At 41.2% G+C, this 15,571-nt stretch overlaps 2 protein-coding genes across 5 annotated transcripts; both read left to right on the top strand.

The window, feature by feature from the left end:
- The first annotated feature begins 1,268 nt into the window (after window positions 1–1,268).
- Window positions 1,269–6,996, top strand: dusp22b (dual specificity phosphatase 22b). Its single transcript, XM_084546259.1, has 7 exons — window positions 1,269–1,703; window positions 2,116–2,149; window positions 2,246–2,328; window positions 3,420–3,469; window positions 4,283–4,357; window positions 5,591–5,762; window positions 5,902–6,996. The coding sequence occupies exons 1-7, from the start codon at window positions 1,683–1,685 to the stop codon at window positions 6,040–6,042; spliced, it is 576 nt and encodes a 191-aa protein (XP_084402385.1). The 5' UTR covers window positions 1,269–1,682; the 3' UTR covers window positions 6,043–6,996.
- A 341-nt stretch (window positions 6,997–7,337) lies between these two features.
- Window positions 7,338–13,576, top strand: irf4a (interferon regulatory factor 4a). 4 transcript variants are annotated; one of them, XM_084546396.1, is made up of 8 exons: window positions 7,338–7,951; window positions 8,142–8,328; window positions 9,116–9,210; window positions 9,319–9,487; window positions 10,118–10,198; window positions 10,563–10,961; window positions 12,227–12,339; window positions 13,167–13,576. In XM_084546396.1, the coding sequence occupies exons 1-8, from the start codon at window positions 7,754–7,756 to the stop codon at window positions 13,314–13,316; spliced, it is 1,392 nt and encodes a 463-aa protein (XP_084402522.1). In that variant the 5' UTR covers window positions 7,338–7,753; the 3' UTR covers window positions 13,317–13,576. The 4 variants fall into 4 exon arrangements, with proteins under 4 accessions (XP_084402522.1, XP_084402523.1, XP_084402524.1 ...); XM_084546397.1 differs by having other exon boundaries at window positions 9,125–9,210; XM_084546398.1 differs by having other exon boundaries at window positions 9,125–9,162.
- The last annotated feature ends 1,995 nt before the right edge of the window (window positions 13,577–15,571 follow it).

Raw genomic sequence — 15,571 nt, forward strand, 5'->3', positions numbered from 1 at the left:
GAGCAACAACACGTTGAGTGGACTACTCAGAAGGCTTCTGCCGCTTCGCGTATCTGCCGCAGACACCTCCTCCCATTCAAGTCTGGCGGTCACACGCTGCCCCACATAGAACAACAGATCACCAGGAAGTCAAACCAACTGGTGCCTGTGGTGCACAGGAGCTGTCAATGTGGGGCAGTGGGTAGCAGCACTTCCTGTTGTTGTTGCCATCAAGATAATAATCAGCACAAAGCTGCCAGGTGCCAGCCTTTCTCTGTAATAGCGACGCTGTAGATGCCTGTCCTTGTGACTGGTTTCTCGATGTCTGCTTGAGCTGTCTTGCTGGTTTTCTGGTCAGGTTGGTTTTCTGACAGACAGGATGCTAAGAAAAGAGGAGGTTCCTACTAGATAATGGTATGATAGAGTAGGTGTGGTCTTGTCATCCTTAAAACTACAATTTATGGTAAAGCCCACATAAAATGTCACATTTGAACATTCTTGGCCTGCAGGTGTTTGCTCATTTCAGGGGAGGTTGTTGGTACAATTGTCCATCTCCCCTATTACTTCCCAGAAGAGGGTAATGTAACAGGATTCCTCTCAAGTGCCTTGCTCCTGTTGTGTTTTTTAAAGACTCCCTATAGGAGAGTGGTGTCCTTTTGCCTGGTTTCTTTGCCTGAGGCTTGGAAGCTTCTCTATGGGACGCTTTTGAGAGTCTGGCTAGAGACAACATATGTGGCCAACGTGTAATTTCCTCCCCAACCACTGCCACCAGGTGTGTTCCTCTGCCTCTGAGAGCATCCATTGTGGTGGATGTTTTAGCACTTCCACACACTGTACCTGTGTTGTGTCGCAGAAAGCCAGACTTAGTGTTGGAGATGGTTGGCAGTTTTGAGCATTTAAGTGCTTACGTAAAGAGTCGCCTGTTATCTGTGTTAAATAAATAGTAATATTAATATGTTATATAACGCACCCGGAAAGAGGGTTCCTTGTACAATTTACAATGTAAGTGTAAACGTATTGGTGCCAGATCCAATTTAAACTGAATCAGAATCAAGAAATCACTTGTGATACCCAATCTTTGTGCAAAACTGGCATGTCTGCAGGAAAAAAAAAAAAAAAACAACAACTCCTGGACTAGCTCCTGGCACTGGCCAATACACAAACTTTATACAATGTGTGCAAAAAAGTTATTTGCTATTCAATGAAGTAATAGTTTCTAGGTCCTATCCGATCCAAATCATGCTCAGTCTTATAATATCTCGCATAGATTGTGGAAATGGGTCCTCATTTCATTTATCATATGCTTCTTTTTCTCTCTCAAACAGTTTTCTGTATTCTGTATTTTTTCAGTATTCTGTCTCAAACAGCAGACAGAGGGCGAGATAATGTCCCTCTGCTGTATTTATAAAGTTTGTGTCTGCGCTTCCAAAAAGCAAGGTACTAATATTTCAATATCTGTCCAGCAATCTCAGAGCGACTGAGTTTACGCCACGGTACCATTAACAAACTACTACTCCCAGAATTCAACGCGGGAAGCTCGGGGAAGCAGTGCTCGGCTCTCTCGGACGCGAGGCTGCTTGCTTTTGCTTCCCTACGGTGGGTTTGGGAAGCGGTTGAGTCGCCAGATAAGCGCTTCCAAACAGCGAGAACACGCACTGTGGCATTTCTTCTCGCTCCTGTTCATCCAGACGGGGGCTCTCAGGATGGGGAATGGCATCAACAAGGTAGGGTTTTCATTCTGCTCCATGCGCCTCAGCTTACTTTTCGCATGAGTGGCGCTCGGTGTTTACTTACCATTTTAGGATAAATAACAAATGATCCTAAAATGAGTCTTAAAATATTTTTAAAACCTTTTTTTAAAAAATTTTTTTTTAGAGAAATTATTAAATACAGCTTATTGAATGATATAAACTTAAATGGTCTGACTTGAAATATTTAACACTTGATTTATTTGGAAGTTTGAATATTTATCCAGTCACCGTGAGCTCATGGTTAAATCTGAAGCATATTTTCTAATTATAACTTCATATTTTCAGGGTGTCACTTTGAGTCAGCTGTTTGGGGGTCTCAGCTGTCATGCGGCCTCATTATCAATGATGCTTTTTGACCTTGTCGTTTTGCTTCCCCTCCCTACAGGTCCTGCCTGACTTGTACTTGGGAAATTTCAAAGGTCTGCTATTTTCAATGTGGTTCTCGTACATGGATGCACATTATACCCATTAGTCTTACAGTTGTGGTGTTTTTTTGTTTTTTTTTAAAATCTTAGATGCAAGAGACAGAGAACAGCTAGCCAGGAACAACATCACGCACATCCTGTCCATCCATGACAGTGCAGCTCCTATCCTCCAGGTGAGAAGTTTCACATTCCCTTTTCATAATAGGCGTCACGTAGACTATATAAAAAAATAAGTCTTAAGTTTCTCATGAATCTTTTAGCAGAGTGATCAGACAAATAGAGCAAAGCAAATCAACTGTCTGAGACTATCGGTCCATGTTGCGCGTGACTTGATCCCTGGCACAGCCCGTAGACCGGTCTGTCAGGTTTTTCAAGAGGAAGCACGACACTGCCGGCCGGTGCTGTGCATCATCTCGTGCAAACAGTTGTCATTCCCAAGTGAGTAAGCAATAAGCAGGGGGATTGTTTTAACTCATGTGATGCTCGGAGCATCACGTAAAATGCCAGCCAGCAGCAGTTGGTTGCGTCGGCGTGCTGAGCGGTGTGCCTGCGTGGGTTTCTAGTAGGCGGTTGTTCTTGTTTCCAGCCAGTGTGGACCGTGCAGGCTCTCTTCATTGTTTATTTATTTATTTTCCCCATGATTATTGATTTGGATCTGAAGCCGCTCTAGAAGTGAAACACACAGAAGCAGGTTTCACAGTTTTAAAAATGGTAATGATTCATTCATCACCTGGACCTCTCATTGGGTGCTTAAAATTGATTCTACCACAACCACACTCACTAGCCAATTCATAAGGTACACTAGTTCAAATGCGTTCTAATGTAACAGCCCTGCACTAAATCCTCTTTAATGACTGTTCTAGTTTATGTTGAAACACCGTAAGAGAGGTGGCGGTTCAAACTGTAGGATCATTTTGGGGGATGTAGTTTGTGGTATTGTTAAACTGTTTTGAATTTCTTTTATATAGCATGGCCCACTGATTAATAGAAACAATACAATACAACTCAATAGTACCACAAACCACAGCCTCCAAAATTAACCTGCTAATTTTTTAAGCAAACGCTGAAAGCCGTAACCTTCATTAAGCTTTTGAAGATTTAGACCCTGACTCTTATATTAGAACGCTTTCATTTTCACTAGAGTACTCGATGAAGTGGCCGGTGAGCGTGTTTTTTGCGCCGATTGCTTCTCTTTACCCATTTTGTGTTCGACACATCAGAGCGAGCGGCTGCTGACGGCTAACCGGTATGCTTTGTCCACCAGGAGATGACCTATCTCTGCATTTCAGCTGCTGACCTGCCCACACAAAACCTGTAAGTACCGAAATGTGCAGCACGGCACGGCAACAGCGGCACAGAACAATGAAAGGCTCAGGCGAACGGAGAGAGTACCACATCCATTTGAGGCTGCACTGCGTGGGCGTCTGAGGTTCATTTTCTTCAAGCTAACGTGTAAATGATATGCTTTCACAAGCGCGACGTTCGCCTGTGAACTTATTCTCTTGACAAGACCGCAGCAGCGCAGCTGGATACAGCTCTCGGTGCGAGGCTGTTATTTTGGCAATATGTGACATGTGAAAATACATGCAGTTGTTTTTTTTTGTTTTTTTTTTATGACAACCTGGAGAAGAAAATTTAAAGGCCGCATCTTTATCACAATCGCCTGTCACCCATATTCTTATTTGAAGCAGTGTTCAAGCAGTCTTGCAGCTTGCATGATGGTTGTTGCAGATCTTTTTTTCTTTTTTTTTTATGCTGTGTATTTATAACTGCAACAGAGCTGCACACACGCACACATTTTCACTCCAATGCACGTGTCAACATTTTGCCCTTAACTGCCTCTGACTGAGAGAGAATAGTGTTTGACGACAGCTCTTTCAAACCTGGGTTTAACACACCCTGATCCTGGTGTGTCCAGGATGAGCAAGAGTTTGCAACAACGTCACACCTGCCATGTGCGCAAAAAACAAAAAACAAAAACATCTACACGCTGTTGGATCCTCGCAGGAGCTCTCAGATGAAATAATCGCACGCAGTCGCAGTTTTTACAGCAGGTCTCGTTGTGTTCTCGTGTTGCTTCACTTTGTTCATGACCCAGTGTAACAACGATTTTCCTGTCCCCCGCAGGACTCAACACTTTAAACAAAGCATAATGTTCATACACGAGTCCCGTCTGAAGGGAGAAGGCTGCCTCGTTCACTGGTGAGAGCAAGATCGCTTGAGCCTTCACCTGGAAGCCAACGCTCATGCACGCCACCTCTTCAAACGAGAAGCTCTGTTTTTTAACTAACTGAACTAGAGAGATTTTCTTCCATCTGCTTTAAACAATCACAAACACACTGAGACATAAACGTACAGTTCATAGAGCTGAGGGGGAAAAAAAGCACTGATATCGCCATGTACAAGTGAACTCATGTGTAACTGCTGCGCAGAAGAGATTAAATGATAAAGGAAGGCCTATTCTTGAACTTCCCAAAACAGAGTACAGTAACAAGTCGTTTGTGTAGTGTGTAGCTAAGCATGTGTTCAGGGTAAAGTTATATTTGGTTAGACACAGGGTCTTCTCAGAAATACAATTGGCTATTTATAAGATACGACTAAAGTTTCTTTTGAAATACGACGCCATGGAATCGTTCAAAATGAAATTTGTTCAGATAGGAAGTGTACAGTGTGGGAGTCTGGGGTCTGTTTACAGTGAAGTGCTTTTATTTTACTCTTTATCCGTACTGTACGTGAGTCTCTTTGGCCTGTTAGTTCAGCCTAGAGTGTCACCCACTGTTTCTGCCACTGAGAATCTTATGAGCTTACGTTTAAGTGTTTTAAACCTTTACCCTTACTTGGGTCTAGTATTACACATTTACACATTTAGCTTTTTGGATGTGTTAATTACACTGAAAATCAAGAACCTAGTTACTCACGCCCCTGGCAACAAACATCTCAGGCTGTACGGCGCGCCAGATTTAACTTCCCTCTCTGGATTTTCATTTTTCTAAAATGGAAAATTAGCTTTTAAACAGATCCACCCTGCTAACGCTGTCAGAATTATTTTGTTTGATATACCGACAAACCACTGTGTAACTCCAGTTGTGGGACATGCAAGTAGAAAGCCATTTACACCGATATATTTAAAAGTTTTGCGGGAAAGTGGTTTCAATTTAATGCCCCTTTAATGTCCCCTATTCTTGCGAACTTCAGGGACTCTTGAGGGAATTTCTTTAAATCTGATGCAAACTTTCACTCTGATTCAGGGATGAACTGAACAGTGTTTGGTGCTTGTACATCAACAGCATTGTAGCCTCCCAAAGCACATTTTTGGCCGTAACTCAAGAATTAATACGATGTCTAACAATAAAATGACGACATTTCATTTCCTTTTCAGAGTAGCATGTTTCAGGCAGTAATTCTGTTGCTTTGTCCGTCCCTCTCTTCTTACAGTTTGGCGGGTGTGTCCCGTAGCGTCACCCTGGTTGTGGCTTACATCATGACCGTGACAGGGCTGGGCTGGCAGGAGGCGCTGGCTGCGGTCAGAGTGGCCAGACCCTGTGCCGGCCCAAACCTGGGCTTCCAGCGGCAGCTCCAGGAGTTTGAGACCACGCAAGCTGAACAGGTGACTAACTTAAGTGATGTGCACTGGTAAATGGAGAACGTGAACACATGAAATGATTAGGCTAGCACATCAGTTACTCTTTTGCACGTTGTAAAATTGTTTACATCAATAGACTGACTTTTTGTTTTTTCTGATATAGTTCAGAGACTGGCTACAAGAGGAATATAAGGACAACCCCTTCAATGATGAGGCTGATATACGTGACTTGCTTGCGAGGGCTTCCAAAGTCGGTGGTGAGGAGGTAGAAAAATGTGCATCTACCCCACCTGGAGGTATCTGATCAGATCTTTTGCTGAGATCTTTTGCATATCACCCTGGAGGATCACACTTTTGCGAAGCACTGAAGTAGTCCGGACTTTTCTGGAGGTCTATTATGCTCTGGGGTGGACTGCCGTCTGAATTTTTTTTTTTTGCAGAGGGAATAATCCTTTAAACATCGTGGACCTGACTGCTGGAAGAGACAATTATTATTTACAGTACACATTTATTTTTATCATTGTTCAACTGATCTGTGTTTCTCGTGCTGTTTTTCTAACTTATACATGTTGTAAAACTGTGTTTTTCACTGCGTCACAACGATTTCAAACTGATAAATAAAAGCAGTAAAGTCATGTGCTTTGTGAGGTTGTCGGTCGGTGGGCTGTCGTACTGAAGGTGATAAGACACATTCTGTACTCTGTTTACAGCTCTGTTTCCTGGTTCTCTTCCTGTTTGTCTAATGTGCAAGGGAGGTCATGCATGGTGGAATCAAAAACACCAAGATCGCTTTCTTTTATCACTTGTTTCTACACTATTGTCTTTAGAGAGCCTTAAACACCTGAAATGAATCCATTTTATCATTGTGAGATTTTACATATAGTACTTCTCTACAAACTTAAGTAGCTTAGAGATAGGCATGGATTACCACTGGAGGGCAGCATTACAAAAAATACTCTTTCTGAATGTGTAGTATTTTGAATTCAAGCATGTCTTCTGACATTGGATCCTTATGTCTTCATCCAAATTCAGTCTTTCCCTTAAAACAAGTGTAAAACTTTGCAGAGGTTTCCAGTGAGCAGCTCTGCCAACGGAAACCAGGTTGGATTTTAGACCTTTAGACAAATAAAAAAATATGTGGGGTAATGGGCTGCTTTTGTACCGGTAACTGTTCCATTGCATCCCGGTGTCTGCTCAGGGTGTCACTAGAGGGATTCCCCACCGCAGCACTGTGTGGGCGACGAGTTTCATAGAACTGAACGCCCGATTGCTGCGCATCTCCTCGAGAGGCTCCTCCCTGTTACAAATCAAGATGTGATAGAGTTTAAGAATAGGACCCCGAGAGCTTCAAACCAGATTTCAGCGGAGGACCGTGCATATTCAAAGGTAAGCGACAGCGGTTCCTTTGAAATGAACGACAGCATTTTCGACATCAAAATTGACTAAAACCTTTATTGTTGCCACTCTGGAGACTGACTATGAATCTCATTGAAGCATATTCTACCCCAGCATGAACTGCATGAACTGTTGTTGTTTCTAAACTTCCTTGTGTTGGAATTGTTGCTCATGATATCAGCCATGCACGTCTCTCAAATGAGTCACATTTCTTTTCTCTGACAAAGACAAACCGTGCCAAACGTGATTAAGATTACTCAGTTCAACCCTTGCGCCTTTATTTTTTTTGTAAATGAGTATGGCCAGAAGTGTAAAAATTTGATGGCGAGATAAAATGTATGAAAAGTGATAGCTAATATTACAACTTTGGTTGCAGAGCACAGGCTATGTGGTGCTCAGTTAACTAACTAACCGCCATTCAACACAGTTATTGCTAAAATACATGCATTTGGAAAGCAATTTTAACAATAACTGTTTTAAGTTACACATTTGTCACAAATTTAGATTCTGGGGTTCAGGAGGAAGGGCAGAATCTCGGCGTGAAAATCTAAAACTACACTAGACATGCGTCTCGCTGTGTCCACTACTCTTTACTGTGTCCACTACTCTATTGTGCAGAGATGAACCTGGATGAGGACAGCGGCCTGTCAGTCAGTTGCGGCAACGGCAAACTGAGACAGTGGCTGATCGATCAGATCGACAGCAGGAGGTATCCCGGCCTGGTGTGGGAAAACGACGAGAAGACCATCTTTAGGATTCCGTGGAAACATGCGGGAAAACAAGACTACAACAGAGAGGAGGATGCTGCGCTCTTCAAGGTCAGACCATCCGACCGCTCTCTTGCACACTGCACCTAAAGCATCTGCCTTACTGAAAAAAGTAAAAATAAAAAACTTCAGAGTGTATTTTCTTTCTGAAAGGCTACTCTTTAAACATTATTCTGAAAGTCCAAACTTGTCGTGACTAAAACTGATGTGTTAAAAATAATCTATTCAATGATTGTTTCAGGCATGGGCAGTGTTCAAGGGAAAGTTCAAGGAAGGTGTGGACAAACCAGATCCCCCCACATGGAAAACCAGACTACGCTGTGCCCTTAATAAAAGCAATGACTTCGATGAACTAGTAGAAAGAAGCCAACTGGACATATCAGAACCGTACAAAGTTTACAGAATCATTCCAGAAGGAGCCAAAAAAGGTAAGAATTAAGCACTGTCCATGCAAGATGCAGTACATTTGCAAAGAATTACATCACAGAAAGAGTTGCATTTCACAGCTGCAACATAGTTTTACGAGTAAAATCATTTGTTGGATATTTATTACAAATAATCCAAACCCACAGCTACCACTCACGTGCATACCAAGAAGTCTGCTGCGTTTCACAGAGCTGCTTACGCATAGACTACTGGTGATTTTTCACATACAAATGCACCACTGCAGTTGATTCTGATGAGGCAGGAAGCACAAAGGAAGCCAAAGCATGTACCAAAAAGGCCGTAGTCTTTTTTTAGAGGGCTTCGGTTAGTAAGCGCAGGGTGCACATAACACAACCAGAAGACCTCCAGCCTTGCATAACTAAGTCTCTGCCATCATACAACAGCTTTTGTCACACCAGAGCAGTTCTTGCCTCCTGGCCTAACACTTAACTCTCAAAATGAGCGTGTTTTAGATGAACCCGGCCTTCTGTGCAAATCACCCTGTCACTCGAACGAAAAAGAAAAAAGAGAAAACTTCACAGGGTCACAAAGCATGTTCGCAGTTTGAACCTGTGAACAATAAATGGAATTAGTTAGCGTCACAGAATGTCGCACTTCGCACCTTCACAGTTCATTGTTCATCTTTAAAATTAAACTCCGCTTAAATTCTGGATTATTCTTAATAATTTTAGTTCCTCTTTTCTTTTTTTTTCTTTTTTTGGTTAAGGCTTTCATAAAAATGCATGGAAAGTATAGTGGACTAATAATAAATGTATTTCTGCTTTTGAGCATTCATAGGAATGAAGATGAGCAGCGGGGAGGATCCATCATCACATGTAAATGCTCTCGGATATATTCCTCCATATACGTCACTCCACAGCCAGGTCAGCAGATTTTGCTGCTGCTGCATCCTATAAGCTAAAATAGAAAAAAAAGAAGTCTTGGTTTAATGACAACTTCTCTGAGGCGCCGTCTCCATGCTGTCTCCTCAGATACCGAGCTTTGTGGTTTCTCAGGAGAGAAGGGACTGGAGAGATTACCATGCACCAGCAGAACAGCAGCCTCTTCCTAATACACATCACCATACAGAGCTGCAGTATGGTCAGTGCCACTACCCATCACCGATCGGCCGGCCTTGGCCTGGGTCGCACACAGAAAATGGTAAGTTGCATGTCCAGACTGTAAAACTATTTGAAATGAATTGTGCTTTACCGAAAATGGCATTCATTTTTGGCCAATGCCATCAGTTTGGTTATCAATTTGGAAGGCAAACCAGAGATACAAACAAAGACGGCAAACAATATATAGACCTCTTGTGGTTACCCCTATTTATTTATTTCTGCAACGCTGTGACCCATTTATGAACCGAGGCTTTTAAAGTTCATGAGACAGTATCAGGGACCTGGCAAGTTATAAGGAAATTTAAAACGTCATCAGTTAACACATTCCACCTACAGCTTACAATCTTTCAGGTTTGATCTTTATCTTCGAAATTCAATGAAGTTTCCTCAATCAAAAATAAATGTACGCGCCCTCAGTTAAAAAAAACCCCCAAAAAACTGACGTGTGGAACAATATTAAGCAGAGCATTTTTCCTCCTGTAGAAATATATTAATTTGATCGTCTTGTAAAGAAAAACTTAGCTGCAAAGTTTTGCACACATATGGTGTTTTGGACAAACTTCCTCATCCCTGCAAAGAAGTGGCAGAATGCCCTTTCACATTTCTGCACTTTCACATTCGATCCTCTAACTACTGCATTTACCTTATTTATTGGATCTGTTCCATGCAGGTTTTCAGCTGTCCTTCCACACCTACTTTTCAGAGTCTCAACCGCCCATGTATGCAATGGAGCACAACAATGCCATAACAGGTAGAGAGCTGTTTCATACTGAGACAGATACAGACACACACGCTTGTTTTATTATGGTCAAAACAGTATATTTGCATTTACAGACTACACAGCCCGCACACGACACTAACTTACTTCCCTATTCTGTAACTCAGGTCATGTTATTGATTTGTTTTTTGTTGTTATATCACATGATTAAAAAAAGAAGTGGTTGAAAAGATTCTTGAAATAATCAGAGACGTGATGTGACCTAACATGCCAAGATTGAAAGACTTTAGGAATCAAGCATTTCATTGCATCCATCTGATGAAGCTGTAGGCCCCAAGCATGATTTTGTGGAGACTTCCTTCTATATATCTGCTAAAAATTTGCCTCTATCTTCCAGATTTTAGCCTGCATGTGGCCCTTTTCTACAGAGAATCTTTGGTGAAGGAAGTCACCACCAGCAGCGCAGAGGGTTGCCGGATCACCTCTTCCTCCTCGTCCTCTCCGTCCTCCTCTTCCTCTTCCTCCCCGTGCACAGAGGACAAGTTTCACAGCGGGGCGGAAACCATCCTTTTTCCATTCCCATACCCCGAGTCTCAGAGACAGGGTGCCGAAATGCTTCCCAATGTGCTGGAGAAGGGGGTCCTTCTGTGGATGGCACCTGACGGGCTGTACGCTAAGCGCCTATGCCAGGGACGAGTGTACTGGGAAGGACCTCTGGCTCCATATGTGGATAAACCCAACAAGCTGGAGAAGGAGCAGCCGTGCAAGCTGTTTGACACGCAGCAATTCCTCATTGGTAAGCAGTAATAAAGCTGTACACCGTCTCAACGTGATGCGGTCCAGTACAAGTCACAGATTACCATTGCTTCAAATGGCTCATACATACATTACGGCCTTTTAAAAGTAACACTACGGGAATGAAGAATAATACTAAAGTGCAAGTACAAGAGTTGGCTTTATTATATTGCTGCTCATTATTAGTTTCAACCCCAGAATACACCAACGTGCACTTACGGAAGAAATAAACACTTGAACCTGCTTAGATTTATAGTATAATTGGTTGTAAACCATTTAGATGACTATATACTAGTTGTAAACTCTAAATAGGACATGGTAAGTGATACCGTGCAAGCAACCTACTGGATGGAGCCTGTTTAAACTACTTCATCTACAGTTCAGTTGTTTGGCCTATGATGATGCATCACTTAGTATGTAAAATCAGATTCTAAAGCTGTCTGATAAGTGTAATGTTTACCCTTAAAATCCAGTAAAGCAGATGTATAACGTATTGCAAAAAAAACAAAAAACAAAAAAAAAAACAAGTTCCAGTGAAGAGTGATTATCACAGAAGATTGGATATTCTTGCCAAAATGCTACCTGTGTATATATTTTTTTTTTGTATGTAGATGCTCTTCATTTTAGATAAGAGCGTGGGCTATCACTAATTCATTCAAGCGCTAAGAATAACTCTAAACATGCTGAAGCAGCTATTTACAGTATGACAATGGCTGAGGTCGAACTGGTAATGGTTGCTATTATGGAGATGATAATGGTGAAGGACATGCTGCAGGTGCTTTAGCTGGGTAAGTCCCTCTCTCAGTGTTGAGGTAGCACAAAGAAGCCTCTCACATTCTCAGCAGGGGGCCGAAGCGTGTGCAGTCCCCACCCACCTCCTGTGGTCCAACGCACCACATGACTAGATTTGAGCTTGCTGCGCCATTTCACATTAAATTTCCATCATCTTCATCAGTAGTTTCCAGAAAAGTGATGAGGGCAACATGTGTTGTTGTTGTTATTACTGCATGTTTTAAATGTGGCAAGCCTGAGGCTTGAAGATTCGCAGTCATCCAGGTCATGGTTTATTTACGTGCTAAAACAAACTTGGGTTTCTTGAAGTTGTTACACCTCTCATCTACTTAAAAGGCCTCTTCAGTTCTAACCGACGGGCGAGATGAGAGGTGAAACGTTTGAGCACCTTGTTTAGGAGCTTGATAGGGCTGAACCATTCAGAGTGTTTAAAATCTTTATATTGTAAACCACATCTTTCTTTGCTCCTCTCAGAGCTTCAAGACTTTGCCCATAATGGTCGTCATCTTCCGAGACATCAGGTGGTGCTGTGTTTTGGAGATGAGTATCCCGACCCGCAGCGTCCAAGGAAGTTGATCACAGCACAGGTACATTTACTCAGCAAATTTTCACACTATGGTAAATTAATGCATTTTATTATTTTTTTAAGCAAATTAACTATTTATTTCTTAGGTGGTGAAAACATGATTACAATATTTATTCCCCAAAATAGGTAATAATTACACTGTCCTAACAATGTGGGCATTCAGTAGCCTAAATATTGGTTTAAAAAACGACTTAAGACCTGACCGACTTCTGAAATCAGTTTTGTCAAATGTCAAAACATTTGAAACCATGGAAATGTGCATTTTTTTGTGCAAACAGCTTTAAAAACTCTATCTACACAACTAAAATACACTGTAGACTAATAACGTTAAATGCAGCTAAAGCAAGCGCACCAAGATAGCTACAGCTAGTCTTAGTTAGCCTTAGCTGAAGCTAAAGCTAAATATCGCTGATTTACTGTAGCGTTTAGCCGAAACTGTGATATAGTCGTATAGTTTTTATAATCTTAAATGAAGGTTATTCAGGTAATTATTACATTTATGAAGGCCTTAGATCAATTCAGTTGGAGAAAAACGCAGTTTAACTCTTTCTAAAGCTCGCTAGCATAGAGCTGTGGCTAGCTGAATGAGTAAGCAAATAAGTTAAATTGGACAAGAACAGAGACAGACTTTATTTGCATATTCCTCTGTTTGCATACAGTAGTTCCAGATTAATTACGTTCTTTTGAAAAATAATGAGCTTAAAAAGACATGATACTGTTAAACAGTTCACTAGCCACCTTAAACAGCAGGTAGCCTATTGGTCTATGCCTTTGTGGGGCACAGATTTAAGTAACATGCATTCATACATAGACATAATTTCATTTTAGGTGGAGCCAGTGTTTGCCAGGAAACTGGTGTACTATTACCAGCAGAACAATGGTCACTACCTGCGGGCTTATGATCACATCCAGGAACAGAACACCCCGCCAACAGCTGACTATCCCTCTCAGAGACCTCTGCAGCATATTCAGGAGTGACAAGCATCCAAATACACATGCATATACACACACAGGAGGGCGTAAATGTGAATGTACAGCTCTGACTTTTTAACCATGCCTTGTGACTGCAGTCCTGTGTACTGTAAGTGGTAGAAACTGTCACGGTACTGAGGGGTAGAGATGGGGAAGACCCTGTTTTCACTTGCACACCTATGCGTCGCAATCTTTGTGTCTGCGACTGTGGAGTTAAGTATTTTCTTTTTCTTTTTTTTTCCTCTACAAATATTATTGTGACAGTGCGAAGGATGCGGTTTGAGGGTGGGGGGTGGGGGGTTGAGGGGAGTGGAGGGCAACTGAGGCAGGAAGTACTAGCACAGGTGCACAGGAAGAATGGCCCCTAAGACAAACACTGATACGTCAAAGGGATCGAGCAGTATGAATGAATACTTACTATCCACAGGTAACAGTTCTTGCACTCAAACAGTGGCACTGAACACAGTCACCAACTTTCCCCTTTGACACAGCTTGCTCTGTGTGGCTGACATGCAAAAATAATAATAACATTCGCTTAGATGAGCAAGTGAAGTGTGAGCAATGTCTGTGTTTATTTTTCTAAATTCTGGGTTTCATTGCAAGAGAGCAGCTACAACTAGCCCATGTGAGATATTATCACTGGTCTGGCGGTGTAGTAGAGGAAGCTGTTGTTACTATTGGTTCCCTCTTGGCTGCTACATGTATTACAGGATGTACTTACACAAAAATCAGTTTCTGCTGAATCTGATCAGCTTCTTAAATTATCTGATTCCTTTAAATTATGTCAGAATGATGAAACAAAATCAGATTTTTTATTTTATTTTTTTTTTTTTGGTGGTAATGATTTCTTTTTCTCCTTGCTGTGTGTAAAGACTAATACACTGGAATTTGCTAGAGGTGCGGGCTAGAGTTAAATGACTTGGACTCGAGTCACAGGATTTCATGACTTTAGACTGAACTAAAACACCAATGATTTGTGCCTTGAAAATAACTGATACCTTCCAACAACCCCAAAGATTAAAAAATCGTTAGCCTCATAGCATAATTGCCTAAGTCACATTTTAACGTTTCCGGAAATCAAGAAAAAACACAATTTTTAGCAAGCACGTTGGTATTTTTTATTGATATTGTAACAGTGGCCAAAAAAGGACTTAGGCAATTATGCTATGAGGCTAACGAAATGTTATTTAAATGTTTTGTGGTGGCTGTTGGTTTTCATAAACAATGAGAAAATAAAATGTCAGACGGTCATTGATAAATGGCTGGAGTAGTCTAACGTTACTGCTGCTCCTAAACAAAACAAAACAAAAAAAAACAACATCATCATTGATATCACTTATATCACTGTAACTAAACAGGGAAACAGTGAACAGTGAAAGTTAGGGATAATAAAAAGTCAATAGTGAAATCAGTAATGTGAGTGATAAACATTGGTTTCAAATACCAATTCACAGGACTGTAAGCAGGGATTGGGGAAGTATGCAGATCTTTTACTTAGTGAGTGAAAGTACTCATAGCCCACAGTATGGGACTGTAAAAGTACAAGTCCTGTAAGTCCTGTGTTGGAAATATTACTTGAGTAAAGGTATAATCTGTAGTAGAGTATTCAGAGTAAAATGATTCATTATGCAATGAAATATTAATGTTACATTTGCTTTCGTTGTAATAGGTTGAGGTGGAGTTCATTTTGAGCTATTTCTATAATGATTCTTTTTATTACGGAGCATTGTGTTCATTAATTTCAACTGATGGACTGATTTGTGGAAATTCAGATAGTAATGGACAATGCCTAAAACCCAAAGTGGCAGCTTCACAATGCTGGCTTTGTCCAACCAACAGTGCATAGGTCACAGATATTAAAAAAATATACTGAAGTTAACTTTAAGGAAAAGCAACAAATCTTTGCATTTGTAAAGCTGGAACCATGATTTTTTTACATGAAATACTTGTGCCAATTAGTGCCATTGCATTTGGAGACAAATGTTACTTGTTAGGACACAAAGTTTAGGACTTTTCTTGGGCTTGAGTGGAGACATTTGACAATTTACTTGTGACTTGCTAATCAATGACTCGATCCCACTGTACTATACTGTATACTGTATTATATATCTAATCTGACAGTTTTGACAAGCTTGTGTACATGCGTATTTAATTGTTAGTATCAGAAATCAAACCTATTTTTTAAGTTAAGAAGTTTTCAAACATTCATTTTGTTCCTATACATGTATACAAAACGGCAATGTACAGAAATGCATTCACGA

The sequence above is a fragment of the Chelon labrosus genome (assembly GCF_963514085.1).
Source record: "Chelon labrosus genome assembly, chromosome: 6".
Taxonomy (NCBI): domain Eukaryota; kingdom Metazoa; phylum Chordata; class Actinopteri; order Mugiliformes; family Mugilidae; genus Chelon; species Chelon labrosus.

Bases quoted from the DNA above. Each gene is read 5' to 3' on its own strand.
- dusp22b (XM_084546259.1), top strand. From the start codon at position 1,683: ATGGGGAATGGCATCAACAAG. The intron at 1,704-2,115 runs GTAGGGTTTTCA...CCCTCCCTACAG, and splicing joins TGGGGAATGGCATCAACAAG to GTCCTGCCTGACTTGTACTT. The intron at 5,763-5,901 runs GTGACTAACTTA...TTTCTGATATAG, and splicing joins AGACCACGCAAGCTGAACAG to TTCAGAGACTGGCTACAAGA.
- irf4a (XM_084546396.1), top strand. From the start codon at position 7,754: ATGAACCTGGATGAGGACAGCGGCCTGTCAGTCAGTTGCGGCAACGGC. The intron at 9,488-10,117 runs GTAAGTTGCATG...TGTTCCATGCAG, and splicing joins TGGGTCGCACACAGAAAATG to GTTTTCAGCTGTCCTTCCAC. The intron at 12,340-13,166 runs GTACATTTACTC...ATTTCATTTTAG, and splicing joins GGAAGTTGATCACAGCACAG to GTGGAGCCAGTGTTTGCCAG.